This window comes from Equus quagga, chromosome 17 (genome assembly GCF_021613505.1).
Source record: "Equus quagga isolate Etosha38 chromosome 17, UCLA_HA_Equagga_1.0, whole genome shotgun sequence".
Taxonomy (NCBI): domain Eukaryota; kingdom Metazoa; phylum Chordata; class Mammalia; order Perissodactyla; family Equidae; genus Equus; species Equus quagga.
Window position 1 is genome coordinate 40,572,418 of NC_060283.1, and position 18,048 is coordinate 40,590,465.

The 18,048-nt window shown below is 43.0% G+C and overlaps 1 protein-coding gene across 16 annotated transcripts in view; it reads right to left on the reverse strand.

Annotated features, from left to right (window-relative positions):
* Nucleotides 1-18,048, reverse strand: part of ARMC9 (armadillo repeat containing 9) — a 160,150-nt gene that overhangs the window by 82,880 nt on the left and 59,222 nt on the right. For 15 of the 16 annotated variants that reach the window (XM_046644073.1, XM_046644071.1, XM_046644077.1 and 12 more), the window contains 4 exons: nt 17,930-18,006; nt 14,923-14,997; nt 6,974-7,064; nt 3,002-3,057 (listed from right to left, as the gene is read on the reverse strand). In XM_046644073.1, the coding sequence (XP_046500029.1) occupies nt 3,002-3,057; nt 6,974-7,064; nt 14,923-14,997; nt 17,930-18,006 (299 nt within the window). The remainder of the gene's footprint in view (nt 1-3,001; nt 3,058-6,973; nt 7,065-14,922; nt 14,998-17,929; nt 18,007-18,048) is intronic. The other variant, XM_046644068.1, reaches the window with a different exon arrangement.

The window sequence follows — 18,048 nt, forward strand, 5'->3', positions numbered from 1 at the left end:
AATGAATCATAGTGTTCACATTACTTTGCAATTTCCTTTTTCTATTTGACATTATATCCTAGGCAATCTACAAGTCAGAAAAAAAATTTCTAACTCTACCTTTAAAATTTTTTTATTTTGGCATATAAATGTATGTATATTCAGACATAACTAAGTAAACGTCGGGACAAATCATTACGTTTTTAGAAATTAGAGAAAAAAATTAGATTTTGCATCGGGGGTCCTCTTGAGAGTTTCCAGCAGAGCAGGACCAGGGGCCGAAGTTGCCAGTGGACAGATTTCAGCTCAATGGAAGGCAAAGCAAGCATACTGTACCCTGGCTGCGCCCCACCCCAATGGAGCTGTTTTATCTTCAGAGCACTAAGCAGCTAACTGAAAACAGTGGCTCCACTATCTGTGTTTTGGGTTTAAATATTAAATTAAAAAAATATTTTACATTGCTAAGCAAGATGATGTATGACTCTTAGGCCCTCAAAATAATTTTGCTGTCTCCTTCAAAGTTGTGACCTTGGGAGCAACAGCCACATTCCAACAAGAGTACGACCTGTTCAAATGATTTTTGGAAATTTTCCTTTAGTCTAAGCATCTTTCACTTTCTTTTTTCTTTTCCATTTTAAAAGGCAATTTTAAAAGTAACACCTGCCCTTGGGGAAAGCTTAATAAAATACAGACATGCTCCATCTCCCCCAGGCCGCCCTTGCTAATACTCAGCAGTGTACTGTCAGCATCACGAAGGAGGGCACGTCCAGGATCTGCTCATCTGAGTTCATCTCAAAGAGCCAAGTTCTGGTCCCAAATCACAGATCCTTTCCTTATAATTCCCCAACTAAACCCCTTCTAGGAATCTTCTGAAAATTCTAGTTATCACAACAAATAATTTCAAACACTACTCTCTTAAAACAAAAATCTACACAGAGTAGCAAAAAGTCCAGAAAATGAAAATATTTCTATATTTGTTCATTTATCGAGTCTATAATTGCTTCCATAGGGAGATTTCCAAAGTGGAATTCCCATTATTAACAGAACAGCTGAACCAAATAGATTTTCCCTCGCAATACAGAAACAAATGGGTTAATAGCAGCAAAACAAAACAAAACACTCCAAGCAAATAAAACACCCCAAGGAGTAACACAGGAAGGGGAAAAACAGATCTTGAGGGGAACTTTTGGACACAATGACAAAAAGTTATTGTAGTTCAATAATTAAGATATTAATTAATTAATAATCAAATTATTAATCAAAATATAATTTAAAACAGTCTTGAAGGGCCAGGCACCAAGGTGCTGCCTTATCACAGCCCCAGGAAGATGGACTGAGTCAGGGAGCGGGTGCTCTCCCAGGGCTGGCACGGGCTCCACAGGCCTAGATGCCTGTTTTTCTAAAGCTGGCAAGCTTCAAATGATTTTCACATTTTTAAATATTTGAAAAAAAAATTTAGTGACACATGAAAATCACATAAAATTCAAGTTTTGGTGTCCATAAGTAAAGTTTCATGGAAACGCAGCCACGTTCACCCACTTATGTATTGTCCATGGCTACTTTCCGTTACAGAGGCAGATTTGAGTGGCTGAAATAGACTGCGTGGCCAGCAAAGCCTTAAATATTTACTAACTTCCTCTTTACAGAAAAAGTCTGCTGATCCCTGTTCTAAACCATATTTTACTGCCGTCAACTCTCTGTGTGACCTTAACCTGGTCTCCCCACCTCTGGATCCACCTTTGCAGAGGCAGGGGCCTGGGAAAGGCGCTGGCCAGGGTCCCTGTCTGAGGTCCAGAACTGCGCCTGTTGGACAAGGCTGAGCGAGCAGGAGAACCCGCTGGTGCCACCTACAGCCCAGGAGGAAAACGGCAGGGAGGAGGCAGCCCGTGGGGGACAGTCACGGCCAGATCTTTGGTGGACGGCTCTTAAATGAACTCTCTTCCCCAAGAGGTGCCATCAGTGAACAAAATCTGGCTTTTACACATCTTTTAAACTGGTAGGCCACAACCCCAAAGAAAAATACAGCTTCCAGCATTCACTTCAGGAATAACTGCTCCTCCCAAAATGGAGGGAATGCAAATTATTTATTACCACAGAGAACTAGAGAGGACAATGTGTATGTTTTTTCTAGGTTTGAAGGAAAAACAATGAAAAGGCTTGTTATCTGAAAATTCATCTACAGCCCATGAGTCACCATTCTCCAAACCACTCCATGAGACTCACCCACTAGAACCTTCATGCTCTAAAAAACCAGGTAAGCAGATTTTTCACAGCTGAGGAAACCCATGTCAAAGGAATGCAAATAACAGAGTAACGTGGTCAGTGCTGCCAGCTCTGAACAAGCCCAGGACTCACCCTAGGGATTCTCACCGTGAGCCTCCGTGCCCAACATTCCCAGCTGTGAGGAAGATCGGGGAGGCTGACGCCCCTTCAAAGCAAAGAGCTCACGTCAAAGGACTGTTATCTTTCACCCTCGCATAAAAGCCGAGTGCTGCAGAGTGCAGTACCTCTGTGCTGGCTGCAGCGAACCCTCCCACGGTGGGGCAGTCTTCAGACATGGCCACTCACAAGCCCTCCCCACCTCAACCCTCCTGCCAGTGGAGTCTCACTGCCATCCCCAGTCTGGGCTGGTCCTGTGACGTACCCTGAGCAGAATGCAGCAGAAGTGATGTTCTGAGATTGCTGAGCCCAGAAAAAGATGGGACGCTTTCACTTCTTCCCTCTTGGAGCCCAGCTGCCGACCGATAAGGGCATCCAGGCTAGACACTGAGTGACTAAAGGCCACATGGAGAGAGGCCGTGGAGGACGCAAGGCCAGCTTGGACATGGAAAATAGCCACATGATGCACAAGCGAGACCAGCAGAAAACCACCCAGCTGAGCTCCAGCCAACCCAGAGAATTGTGAGGAATAATGAAGCAGGGATCAAAATCTCCATTTCTGGACTAGCTTCTCAAGGCGAGGAAGAGACTCAGAATAGTCTGGCACAAGTTTTTTATGTGGTGTCAAGAGCCTCCAACTTACTTCATCGTCTTCATCTTCATCATCATCAGATTCAAGAACACCATCCAGCAGCTCTTCTATAAAGAGAAAAATCAGTGAACAAGTGCAAACACAGCTGGAAGCCTCGGTCGACAAAATCCTCCTCTGCGCGCGCCCTAAGGAGAACTAACTTACATCAAAAAGAGCATGTTCCTGGCACCACTTGAGCCAGAGTTTGATATCACCCTAAGCAATTTTAAACATATCTCCCCATTTTTATCAGAACACAGTAGTAGTAGCATGAGCAAAGTTAAAAGCCAACATATAATTTGAGAGAAATTTAGGGAAAGTCAACTAATATTATTGCCAGGCACTGTGCTAGACGCTACCACACGTGTTAGTTCACTCAGTCCTTACGAAGACTCTGTTGACTCTTATCCTTGTTTTATAGCAAATAGCAAATGGAGGCACAGAGAGGATAAGGAACTTATTTGTGGTCACACTTCCAGTAAATGACAGAGTTGAGATTCAAACCAAGTCTATTTCTAAATCCCATGATTTTCCCACAGAGGCCAGGGGTGGTGGTCACAGCAGGTAGGGCTCCTGAAGGCTCCCGTGGTTCATTGCTGGGTCTTAAGAGAGTTTATGGAGGACGAATGAATTAGTAGCACAACGGAATCAGAGAAAGAATGATTCTCTGTTCCTTCATCTGCAAAATGGGTATCAGATCACCTACTTCCCAGGGTTGTTGGGAAGATCTTACAACACACCAGAACTAAACCACCCGGCCTAGGGCCAGGGACACAGCAGGCATTACAAAGAGCTGGTTACTTTCTCCTCCACGAAGCCTTCCTGATCCCTCATTGAGCGGTCAGCTCTCTCTCCCTGAACACTCTTGGCATTGTATCCAGAACGCTGATAGACTCACCACTTTCGAACAATCAATGTGTACTAATGAATGGATGGCTGGGTAGCTTTCTCACCCACTGTCCTGGATTGTGAGTCCCTGTGGTCACAGCACCTGACTTACTCATCCCTATATCCTTCTACATCTTCCTTATTATCACTTGTTTCTTGTACAGATGACACGAAAGTAAAGAAAGCCTGAGAGAAGAGGAAAGGAAGTCAAACAGGAAGTAGGAGGAGAGAAGGAACCAAAGGCCATTCTTTTCTTTTCTTTTTTTTTAATTTCTATTTTTGTTTTTACAGCAGTAACATTGGATTATAACATTATATAACTTTCAGATGTACATCATAATATATTTCGAATTCTGTGTAGGTTACATCATGCTCACCACCCAAAGACTAACTATAATCCATCACCACACGTGTGCCTAACCCTTTCACCCTCCTTGCTTCCCCATTCCTCTCTGGTAACCATCAATCCAATCTCTGTTGCTATGTGTGTGTCTATCACTGTTTTTATCTTCTACTTATGAGTGAGATCATATGGTATTTGACTTTCTCCCCTGACTTATTTTACTTAGCATAATACCCTCAAGGACCATCCTTGTTGTCACAAATGGCCAGATTTCCTCCTTTCTTATGGCTGAGTAATATTCCATTGTGTATATATACCACATCTTCTTTATACATTCGTCCCTTGATGGGCACCTAGGTTGTTTCCAAGTCTTGGCTATTGTGAATAAAGCTGCAGTGAACATAGGGGTGCAAGTATCCTTATGCATTTGTGTTTTCAAGTTCTTTGGATAAATACCCAGCAGTGGAATAACTGGATCATATGGTAGATCTATTTTTAATTTTCTGAGGAATCTCCATACTGCTTTCCATAGTGGCTGCAGCAGTCTGCACTCCCACCAGCAGTGTATGAGGGTTCCCTTCTCCCCACATCCTCTCCAACATTTGTTGTTTCCTGTCTTGTTAATTATAGTTATTCTGACCGGAGTGAGGTGATACCTCATTGTAGTTTTGATTTGCATTTCCCTGATAGCTAATGATGTTGAGCATCTTTTCATATGCCTGTTGGCCATCCGTATATCTTCTTTGGAGAAATCTCTGTTCAGATCTTTTGCCCATTTTTTAATTGGGTTGTTGGTTTTTTTGTTGTTGAGCTGTATGAGTTCTTCGTATATTTTGGATATTAACCCCTTATCTGATATGTGATTTGCAAATATCTTCTCCCAATTGTTAGGTTGTCTTTTCATTTTGTTGATGGTTTCCTTTGCTGTGCAGAAGCTTTTTAGTTTGATGTAGTCCCATTTGTTTATTTTTCTTTAGTTTCCATTGCCCAGTCAGACATGGTACTTGAAAATATGCTGCTAAGACCAATGTCAAAGAGTGTTCTCAGGCCATTCTTGAAGAGATTGGCCCAGCACACTTAGGAAGGCAGCAGCTTCACCTAAACTTAATCAAACCCCAAAACCATTTTCTAGAAGGGAATAGGTAGAAACTCCAGGACACCTGTCATTCTCAACGCAGCCCTCATTCTAAAGGGAAGGACTCCACTGACTCGGCTGGACCCAGGCCAGCGGGATACCAACTTCCGGCTCCACCTCACGGGGGCTCACACACCTCCACGCCTATCATGGGCTGTGCTGTTGTCATGGAATGCTATTTAGTCAAAAAAGCTACTTTGCAGATAGGAGGATGCTATGTCATTCTGCGTTTGGGCTGAAGCTTGACTACCTAACTTCTTTTGCCTACTGGTCCATGAACAGCACTACTCCATTCCCCTTTAGTAAGTGGCTTTCAAAATAGGGTGTTGCTATATTCATCACTTATAAACCTTTCTTTTCAAATGTGGAAATGCCTTTTTTTTTTTTGGATCTTCAACACGTCGTGAGTCCCCAGGCTAGTCCAGCCATGTTCCCCTCCCTGAGCCTGTTGGCTGAGACTCCTCCCAGCCCCGGAACAATCCCATCCTGTGAAGTGAAGTACCTAATAAACCTCAGCTCTTCCTCTCTGGGATACCAGGGACATCAGCCCTGTTCCCTACACTGTTCCCTGGGTTGTGTCCCCCAACAAGGTGCCCTCACTCCAATAACTACAGGGCGTGGCACTGCAGTTGCCCGTACCCTTCCTTTCCTGAGGGCCGGCTGCACACTGGAATCACCTGGGAGCATTAAACACTATTCGCCACTTGGGTTCTCCTAGAGACCCTGATTTAACTGGCATGGGGCACTGCCTTGGGATTTTCTGATCTCCCCAGGTGACCGCCCTGTGCAGTCCAGGCTGTGAATCATGAGCTCGAAGAGCCACCTGAGGGCTTGCTCAAGCTGCTGACTTGATTAGAGATCAGCAGATTCACTTTTTATCTTGGCTCATGTGCTGAACAGGATCTGTGCTCTTGGACTTTCAGTGACAGGGACTGCTGGGTGTTGGGGAAGGGCATATACAAAGATGTAAGTGACATACTTGGCCCTGGATGCTGGCAGTGTATGAGTCAGGATCAAGGTGTCAGGAGTCCACAGAAAGAGCTAAGAGCTTCCCCACCACCTCGGTCCCATCCAAAGCTTCCTTTGCCCTCCTTTCCTGCTTATTATGGGATGTGCATTGTCATGGTAATGGAGGAAGTCAGATAGAAAGGGGATCACATTGTCCCAGGCTGCCAGTTGGCCACATAAATTTTTTAGGAGTGAATGAATGAATGTGGGAGGATGACGACATTTTCTACAGTGGTGCTAGAAAGACTGGCATCTGTTTTCATTATCTGACCCTGGGACCCCAGGTCCCCCCTTATGAGGTGTGGAAAGAATTAGGAAGGGAAACCCCACATAAAGAGAACTTACAGTTAGAGCAGTTTCTGTAATTGCTTTTGAATTCTTTTTGTTGATTATAAGCCTAAAGTGTGATGAGATATTGATCCTGGGATGATCTGACTTTGACTACCTGGTTGAACTTTTGTTTGTGGGTTCACTTGGGTCTCCCCACACCTCTTAAGGCCTCTTGAATGAATTCCAAGATATGACAAGCCCCTCTAGGAAAACCCATGTATCTTTCTGGCATACATGAAAGATTCAAAAGGTAGATCAGAGATTCTTGCAATAAACAGACCTGAATTTAGCTGCTTGATGATAAATTCAATCTGGCGGATCATTTCAGCATTGCCTTCTTTGATGAAGCAGCGAAGGATGTCTTCCATTCCCTGGAAGCATTGGAGAGAGTAAGAGGTAACATTTCAGTTTTTTGGGGGAAAACTACTTTTCAATGGGGTAGTTTCACCTAATTAAAAAAAAACCTTTTTTTCAGGGGGAAGGGATATGCACAATAAAAATTCCTCTGCTCAGTACTAAATATTCTTTTTCTTCTTTTCATAATTCACAGTACAATTGTTTTCTTCTTGGTTGACTGACCTAATTCTAACACATTTAGCAAGAAAAGAATATATTGCTTAATTTCACTGCATAAGTATTCCCTTCAGTTTGGGCATTATATTGTTTCGGGAGGTGGTTTCTTTTCTGTGTTTTCCTTATATTTATACACTGGCTTCTGGACTGTAGGGCCAAATAAAGTCTTTGAAAAGTGAAAGCCTATGCTCAGAGAAGTAAATGAACAAATAGCACCTCTTTTTAAAGAGCTGTCATTCTTTTTGTATCAAAAATTATAAAGTCACTACATGATGCATTATTTACTTTATTACAAAAGAGTGACATCAGAATTCCAGGGAAACATAGAGATAAGATGCTGACTTAAGCACAAGTGTCTATTTCCCCTCCTTTCTCTTTCCTTGCGGGATCTGAATGAGTATGTATGGCTGGAGCTGATGAGGCCTTCTTGCCACCACAAGGTGAAAGTGTATCTAATAATGAACCCAAAACAGAGGAAGCAGAGTCGAGAGGTGCCAGCAGAGAAAGAAATCTAGTGATATGTGACCCTGATCAAGCTGTGCCTGAAGCTTACACTTGGACTTTTCAGTTACATGAGCCAGTAAGTTCCCTTTTTATGGAAGTCAGTTTGGAGTCAATAGCTCTAACTGAATCAAAGAAGAAGTGTCAAGTGCAGTTTGAACATGCTGAGTTCCCATCATCTAAAGCAAAGTATTGCCTTCTAGAAAGGTTCAATCTGCATTATAATCCTAGCTCCCACATAAATTAACTGTGTGACCTTAGTCAAATTACTTAGTTCCTCCCAGCCTGTTTTCTCAACTATAAAATAAGGGTGGCAACTTGAGTTAATACGAGATTTTTAAAAGATAAAGTATAAAATTGGGCGTTGGTTATGTAGATGTATATATCTGTTAAAATGCATTAAACTGCATATGTAAGCCTTGTGCATTTCACTGTTTATAAATTATATCTAAAAAAACAGCATCTGGTCCCACAGCTGGCACACAGCCGATACTCAACAAATGGCTGAGGCTGTGCTTGCTGTGTCTGGTAGGGGTCTGCAGCTCAGAAGAGCGATCTGGTAACTGAAGCCAAGGGAATAAGTGAGGTTCCCGGTGATGGCAGAGTAAAGAGAAGAGGGTTAGGACAGAGCCTTAGAGAACAGTGACATTCAACTGGGAGGCAGACATCGATGAGCCCACAGAGGAGAACCTGAAGGAGTGGTCTGGAAGGAAGCACAACTCTGGATAGTCCTTAAGTCCAGGGAAGAGCTTTTCAAAGAGGGCATGGTCAGCAGTGCAAGGGCCCCTGGGGGACCAGTAAGACACACCTGGGCTTGTCTGACCAGAGGCAGGCCCATAGCTGTCAGGAGAGCTGAATATTTTGTTCCTCCATCTCAAAAACTGATCTTTTCTCCATTCTCCATCCCCACCCAATGTCAGGGCCAGAGGAAGGAGAACAGTATCGTGAAAGCAGTGTGATAAACTGGAGAACACCAAAGATCAGGATCACTGCCCACCAGCTCGTGAGGTCAACGTCTTTAACGTCCTCACCAGCTGAGCAAGACACATCCACACAGGCTCCCCTCTATTGTTCTTCCCAGAGGCTGCTTACAACGGAAGAGCTTTTCATTCTCATTTGCTCTCTTTCCTTTTTTTTTTTGAGGAAGATTAGCCCTGAGCTAACTGCTGCCAATCCTCCTTTTTTTTGCTGAGAAAGACCGGCCCTGAGCTAACATCCATGCCCATCTTCCTCTCCTTTATACATGGAACGCCTACCGCAGCATGGCTTGCCAAGCTGTGCCATGTCCGCACCCAGGATCCGAATCAGTGAACCCTGGGCTGCTGAAGCGGAATGTGCGCACTTAACCACTGTGCCACCGGGCCGGCCCCTCATTTGCTTGATCTCTAGTTCAGTTGTTACTTGGGGAAAAAATCACAAACTCCTTCTCTGTAATTAGGAGGATTACTTGGGGAAGATTTCTTAATAGAAAATTCCCCAGTGAGAACTTTCACTTATTTTTTTAAACCATATATGTTAGGTAAGGTTTAATCTAAAATGTAAATTATAATAATAATAAATCACAAAAATACTATTTTATCATGGAAGTACTAATTTGTCATTTCAGATAATCCAGGCCAAATAAAAATGCCTGGAATCTTAAAGGGAAAGTATACCATTTCACGGACGGAGGGGGAGGAGGAGGAAGAAGGAAGTAGAAAATGAAGATTTTAATAAAATAAAAGCCATGGGCTCTTTTACTGAAAAAAAAATAAAGATGCCAGGGTAGATGGAAAGGATAAGAACAGGTACTTGTGTATTAGCTAGATGTGTGTAAACGGGAACGCGAACAAGGTACAAAAAGTAAAACAATAAGGAACTCATGGCCCCACCAGTGAGCTATGATTAAAGATCACCACACAGCAGACCGTATTTGTGTTATGTGACTGATCATGTCCAGATTTCTCATCAGGTAAAACTCTGGGGGTGTATCCAGTCCCGAGTCTGGAGCGACACTGCAGCACAGGCCTGGAGAGCTCTGGAGCCAAACCGCCCGGGCTGGCCACTCCCTGGCTGTGTGACCTTGAACAAGAGATGTAACCTCCAAACCTCATTTCATCAGCAGCAAAATGGGCACGAATACAGTAACTCCCTCAGGGGACCTTCGGGAGGATTAAATGAGACAAAGCCCTCTCACAGGGCCTACGACACGCCAGAACACTGTACCATCTCACTAACTTAAAACCCGCCTCTCTCACGCTCAGCAATTCAGCTCTCCGCCATATTGTTTTGTTCCAGCCCAAAAAGACTAGACTTACATCACTAAAGGTCTTCAAGAGAAATTTTCCCCCTAGAAATACAAATATCTATTTCAGGTGGACAGAAATACTTTCCTTTAGTTATGAAAGTTATATAGGTTCTCTGTAGGAAACTTGTAAACTATACAAAAGAAAAGAATAAAAATTACTCACAAGCCTCTACACCCAGAGATAATAACTGAACATTTTAAGATATTTCCTGCCTTTTATGGGCACTGTTTTACCTAACTGAGACCATATTGATAATATAATGTTTATTCTTTTTCAATTTAACTTTATGATCATTTTCATGGATCAATAAAACTTTATAAACAATTTTAATGGCTGTAACAATAATAGTAACAGCTAACATTTTTCAGTACTTGTCATGTGCCAGGTACTGTTCTAAACATCTCATGCGTATCAGCACTTTTAATTCTCAACACAGTCTTAAGAGTCTGGTACTACAATAATCCCCATTTTACAGATGAACAAAACAGCTCCAATAAGAGATGCAGTCATTAGCCCAATGATATACAATACACCAGGAGGTCACAGGGGCAAGATTCAAACACAGCCCCAGGCTTGGGAGCTCCCACTCCTCACCACCTCACCCTCCATCTCTGTTCTGCCTGATTCATTCCCCTAATGCTGGGCATTCCGGTTGCTTCCTGTTTTCCAGTGTGATCAGCAATGCAGTAATGGACACTGTGATACAAGAATCTTTGTTCATGTCTTCTACAGAGCTTCAGAAGTAGAATTACTGGGCAAAGAACATGAATATTTTTACAAAAAATTTTGTATCAATTTATAATCCTCTCGGTAAGATTTCCACACTTATTTTGAAAAGCCCACACATAATGGATGCCATGGAATATAGTGAACAGCCTGACCAACTGTAATGGACAATTGCTAGATCTGTGGCTGATGAACACTTTTTATTTTTTTAAGTTTTTTTTTTGCTGGCTAGTATTTTAACAAAATCAATTGTTTTCAAAAATTTTAAAAATTAATTATTTTCAACACCAATAGTCTAGTTCTTATCTGTCACCATACACATGTGCCCCTTTATCCCTTTTGCCCTCCTCCCACCCCCTTTTCCTTTGGTAACCATTAATCTGTTCTCCTTATCTATGTGTTTGTCTTGAGGAACACTTTTTAAACAGCTTCTGTACAACATGTTAATTTCCCACAGTAGCAGCCGGAATATTAGCATTCCCAGCCTCCCTTGCAGCTAGGGTGCAGGCAGGTGACCTAGATCCTGCTGATCAAATGCACCCATGTGAGACTGACTTGAAAGTGGGCAATGGGAAGAATGAGACACATGAGGAATACACATCTTTTCGACAGTTGGGGACAATGGCATCCAGGCCTTTGGTGACAGCAGAGGTAGAGTTTCTAGTGTGAGCGGTGGGCCCCAGGGTCATGGTGTAAGCTGCAGTGGTGGTATCACTCCTCTTGGCTGTGTGCCTCCTCTGCCCAGCTCCCTGGCTCTCCCAGAGACTCTGGGAGCCTTCACAAACAGCAGAGCATCTGGTCTGCCCCAGCCCTGGGCGGATGGCTGGGCTGGGCTTTAGCTTCCAGGGAGGAGCACCATGGCCGACAGTTAGCCTCGCCCTGGAAGCAGGCGGCTTTGGAATGGGCATGAGGGCAGCCCTATCCATCTGAACTGCTCTCCAGCCCCAGACCTTGGTGAACTCTTAAAGTTCAAGTGAGCCTCAGGGTACTCATTTATCTTTTTCTCCTTTTTTTTTTTTTTGGTATTATTTTAAGACCATCATAATAGCCTTTGGTACTAATATAATTTTTATGTATTCTTCGTCATTTTCCACAAGCACACAAGTGCTTTACATGATTGCAAAAACAGAATTTTTATAATCTCATATTCTGCTTTTATCCCTCATTATACAATAAAATTTTTCCATAGTCTTATTGCTTTTCCTAATTATCATCTTCAATAGCTATTAATATTTTGAGCAAAAGAATTATAATTCCATTAGCAATTCCTCTATGTTCCGGTTTTTCACTAATGTAAAAATGTTGAAATGAGCATCTCTATGCATAGAGCTCTTCTCTGCACCAATAACCAAAGGAAAAGGAATTAATCCAAAATACAGGGGTTCTCCTGGTTTTTCCTATATAATACCAAATTTCTTTCCAAAAGGACTGTGCCAGTGCACAGTGCAAACGCCAGCATGGTCTGAGAACGTTGGCTCTGCCACCACTTTCCAGCACTGTGTATGAGCTGATGTGAGGGTGGTGAGATTATCGACAATGTTCTCCTCATTGTCTGGTTTCCTTTATTATTGTTATTTGCAAAAAGAATACACTACCTTTTATCAATCTAAAAACTTCCTCAAGGATAAGAGTGGAATGAGGGAAATTTCAGGGTTTTAGAAAAACTCTGTTGTGGCCATAACCTTCCTTAGGGCCTCTCTTATGAATAGTTAATAGGCAACTGCTTAGGTGATATGTCCAAAGGCTTCCTCAGCTCAGGCAACAAGGGCGCTCCTCCATTAGCTTATGACTTTGATCCCTGTTAAAACGCAAGTGGGAAGCTTAAGCTACTTATACCTTTTCCTAAGTGTTCCAAGTTTTCTTTCTAAAGTCAATTATTTCAGAGGCTGTCTAGAAACTTACGTCAGAAACTATAAAGGAAAATATTAACAGACTTGACTATAATTAAAGCTGTCATATGACCCAAAACACCATAATTAAAAGACAAGTAAAAAATTGGAGAAATAATTGTAATATATGTCAAAAGATTAATAGCCCCTAATTTCCCTTGTGATTTCTTCTTTGCTCCACAGGTGACTTACAAGTGTGTGGGAGCCAGCTTCCAAGATGGCCCCCAGTGATCCCTACCTCCTGGCATTCATGCTTCTCAGCAGTCCCCTCCCACACTGTACCTGGGTTGGTCTGCGTAACCAAGAGAATAAAAGGCATGGTAGTCACCCCTGAGATTAGGCTCTAAAGGATACTGTGCCTTCCACCTTGCTCACTCTGCCTCTCTGGGCTCACTCACTCAAGGGGAAGTCAGCTACCGTGTAGAGAGAAGCCCTATGGAGAGGCCCATGTGGCAAGGAAATGAGGTCCCCAGCCAACAGCCAGCCACGTGAGTGAGCCTGGAGGCGGATTGTCCAGCCCTATCAAGTCTTGGCTGCCTGGGCTGAAGACGTGACTAAAATCTAATGAGAGATTCTTAGCCAGCACCATCCCGCTAATCTGCTCTCAAACTTCTGTCCTACACAACACTGTGAGAGAATAGTTTGTTTTTTTAAGCCCTTAAGCTTTGGGGTAATTTATTACACAGCAATAGATAACAAACACAATAGTGCTGCTTAATTTCCAAACATTTTGGGATTTCCTAAATACCTTCTTATTACATTTCTGTTTTTCACCAACTTCCATCATTATTTATTCAACCTTTTTTCTGCCCCACTGCCTCTGTCTCCCCTCCTCCTGGGACTCCAGTTACACATGTGCGAGCCCTCTGGCTATGACTGCACAAGTCTCTGAGGCTCTGTCCCTTCTTCACCTTTTTTCTCTTGGGCTTGGATGATCTCTAAGGTCGTCCTCCCTCATGTCCTACACCTACGGGTCTCTCCTGCCCACGTGGGCCCTGCCACTTTAATGCCTTCTCCACCCCGTCGCCCTGGATGTCTCTCTTCCGTGCTGCCTTTCACGCTCTGGGATTCCATGTCACCTCCTTTCTTTCTCTCTCCTCAGCCCATGTGTTTTCTTCCTTGTTCTCTGCCTTGGTTGAAAATTCCTCTTTCACCTGATTGACCATAATGCAGAAATTAATCAAGTTTATTTTCCCCTGTTCTATATGGAAAAAGCAGATTTTTGATTTAAAAGCAGTAGGCAATTAAGTTCCACTGTTTACTGTGACCACACAGAATGGTTCTTAAGTTTTTATCTCTGGCATAACTGTTCATGTAATTTTAGACGAACAATTAGAAGATTAAGCAATTCCTCTAAGTAAGCGAAACTTAAGTGGAAGAATATGTTTCATTGGTCTCAAACTGAATTTAGCCTGTGGCTTGACTGTGGAAATATATCTAATCCCTTCATCGTAGCACTTAATACGCACTCTGTTAACCTGATTTCACGTCGTAAGGAAAAAGGACAAAACTCCAATGGTTTCACTGTTTAGATCTACGAACATCTGTCATCTCAAAGCAAGATGCTAATCACCTGAGGCTTGTTTTATTCTTCCAATATAAGCTAATGTAAAGGTAACGGAACAAATTGTAATTAGTAATGTAAATACATTATGGAAACACATTAAATGTGTTTTGTACTAACGTAAACACGTTAAATATTGAATTCACTATGTACCAACCAAACCAAGTACCAGACAGTTTCATCACCTTTATCAGCTTTTCTCTTCCATTTGGTTGCTATCAGAATATCTGCAGATTAAAAGAGTGTTTTGATTGTGCCAGTTCTCAGTTCTGCCACAATTCCTCCAGGAATCCGGGAGGTGAATTTGAGTGATGATTTTTTTCCATTTCATCATTTTCCTGCTAAGTTTCTCCTACTACGAAATCCATAAGCATTCCCTAAGCCCCAAATTAAAATGGGTCATTTAAATTAAAAAAAAAAAGCAATGTCTTCAGCTTTCCAAAAATAAATCCTTCTGGGAACTTTCTAACACTGTGGTTGTTAATCATTTAGGAGCTAGGGATCCCTTGAGAATCTGATAAAAGCTACAGACTCTCTCCCCAGAAAACTGCAAATAAGTAAACGGCATACAACTTCAGGGAGTTCATAAACTATCTGCAGCCGTCGCACGGAGCCCAGCCCAGGAACTCCTTGCTCTCCAGCTTCTGAACTGTGGCACTGATAGAAGCTTACACATTTACTTTCTTACCATTGCTCTTGCTTCCTCACGAATGGATGGAATAGAAAGAATGCTGTACAAAGCTCCATTCACATATGGCTGTATCTTTAAGGGGAGAAAAAACAGTCATTTGCAAGTTCTCAAATATTATGCAACTCAATGATCAAACACTACACTTGAGAACAATCTGGCTAACAGGAGAGTGAGCATTACCCTCTTCACAGCTCTCCTGAGCTCTAGGATGCATGACAGACATCTCCATTTGCATGTTCCAGTGACAGCTACAACTAAAAGTTCAAAACCAAGTTCATCATTCCCTCCCAAAGCTTAGTTTCATTGCCTAATTAATGTCATCCTGATCACTCAGCCTAGAACCTCTGGAGTTATCACTGATTCCTCTTTTTACTCTCCAATGTCGAGTCTCCAAGCCATCTTCAACAGGGACCCTTCTTTTCCATATGCACTGCTACTGTCCTTGTTCAGGTATCATCGTCCATGACCTAGGCCACATCACATCTCCAAATGAGTCTCTCTGCCTTCGATGATCACCCTTTAATCCAACTATCGTATCACTGCCCAAATTCTACAACATGGGCCAAATCATCCTTCTCCCTACCTCAGAAACTTTCCACAGGGCCTAGCTGGAAAGTCCTAACTCTTTAGTATAATACTCAGGAACATTCAACGTTTGGCCTCTAAATCATCTCCCTCTGCTCCTCCTTTCCTGCCACCGTGAAGTTCACACTGCACAGATTCCACCCTACTTAAGGGACTTCTCCCTCAACACACACACACACCCCACCCCCCACACCTTGACCTGGTTCTAGCAGTTCACCTTACTGGGAATGCTCTTCCCACGTGTGTCTAACTGGAAAGCTATGATTCATCCTTTAAAACTCAGCTCAGACATCTCATAGGGAGCCTTTTCCTAACCCCCTAGACAGGGTCCACTCTGCTTCCTGCATCCCTGCACTAACGCACTGGATTCAGTGAATTTTTAAATTTATACTTATGTCTCACCTATTATGAGCGCTTCAAGGACAGGACCCATATTTTACTCACACAGGCAACCCCGACGTTAAGCCTGAACAGGATGTGGTACACAGCAGGCGCTGGATAAATGAGAGCTCTCTTTGAGCAGAGGTGTGCTGCATCCTCTCCCCAGCAATGGAGGAGGGCTCCTCTCCCACCACCCTTTCCAGCAATGGACTTTATTATCATTTTTAATTTTTGCTAATCTAATGGGTTAAAAAAAATCCTATAGTTGTTTTTATTTTCATTTCCCTGACTCTAGAAAAATTAAACATCTTTTCATGTTTATAGGCCATCGAGATTTACTATTCTAGAAATATCCTTTCCTCTTTGTTTCCTGGTGGCTTTTTTTCTGTTTGACTTTTACTTATCAATTTATAGGAGCTCTTCATATATTAGGGATATTAAACTTTTGTCAGCGGTGACGCACATTTTTTTTTCAGGGTATTGTTTGTTTTTTGACTTTGATTACAGCATCTTTTTCCATACAAATAATTTACTGTTCACATAGTCAAATACATGCATCTTTTTCTTTATAGCTTCTGGGTCTTGTCTGTCAAGACCATGACTATCTCATACAGTATACATGCATACAGTATACATGATATAAATGATACATAGGTATCATTTATTTGTGCAGCAAACACATTTCTAGGCTCTAAAATACATATTGGTAGATTTTCCAGCTCATTTTCAAAGCAAATGCATTGGAAACAGTTAATGCCAAGATTTGAATCCTTTGGTCTATTCAGTTTTCAGAGCGGACACACTGGTTCCAACACTTGAAACCAACCTAATTAGACGCCAGAACATACTTCCCATTGGGCTCAAGTGCCTGAGTTGAATACAATGGACAGCAGAGCTCACTCAGGTGTAGAAGAAGTTAAGAGCTCGCTGACTTTAAAACACAAAAGGCACAGCACACGCTGTAACAGGCACCACTCGCTAACGCAGCCCACGCCGCCCGGCTGACGGGCCGGGGACGAAGGACGCGGGAGAAATGCACGGAACCCGACGCAGGGGCCCAGCCGTGCTCAGGCCCGTCCTGCTAACAGACCCCTGCACCTGATGGGGCGAAAGAGGCCAGACTTCTGCCGAGGTTTTGGCTTCAGGTGCAAAGTGATGCCATGGTTTCCGCAAAGGCATTTGCAGAAAGCAGGTGAGAGAATTATCATATCGTTTATTAGTTTTTGTTAATTAGTTTGTCTAGACCTCTATTTTATTTAAAAAGGGCTTGCAAACCATGGGCTAGACAATGGAGAAGATCGCACCAGTGTTGGGGACAATACCAGTATAAGAAGAAGGTAGAACAGCCATTTTGCAGGACAGTTGGGCACTACTCTGCCCTGAGGCTGACGCACAGGTGAGCCGGCAGAGACAAGTGTCTCTGCTGCCCAGGAAAGCTCTGCGCAGGCCCTCGTGGGGCAAGTTCGCGACATCCACTGAGGACCGCTGTGGCAGCACAGAGCTGGAACCAACTGAAGTGGCCACGCCCGGGGACTAGATATTAAATGGGAGGGCTGCAAACAAGGGCCACTTTGCAGTAGTGACAGTTAAGGAGCTAGATGTATATAAAGCAACAGAAAGATCCGAAAAACACAGAGAAAAAAGTAAGAAGGAATGCTACAATGCAATCCTATTTCTACAAATTAAATATATCCACACACACCCACACGCAATATCAGATAAATTTGAAAGGCTACATGCACATCCACAGACACATATTAAACATAACAGAAGAGTGCCAACCTGGGGGGAAGAATGAAGCAGAGAGAGATGATAAGGAGAGAAAAATAATGCATGAGAGGGAGCTAGCACAGGTCAGTGAGGGCAGGGCGCTAGTAAATGGGGAGTGGAGGAACAGCTTCCTGCTTCTGAGCCCCAGAATTTAAAACTTAGAAAAGCTTTGAAGTAGCTTACACAAACACTTGGAGGTGGCAGAGTGCAGTAACCATCTTGGGCCAGCCCTCCCCCAAGCCCAGGACTAGCAGCGAAGACTGAGTACCTCGTGGTTTTCGTGGCCGAGCAGATCTGAAAGAACTTTCAGCACGAGGCCTGCCACCTTGGCACACATGTTCTTCCCTTCAGGAAAACAACAAAACAAAACATAACATGACTAAACTC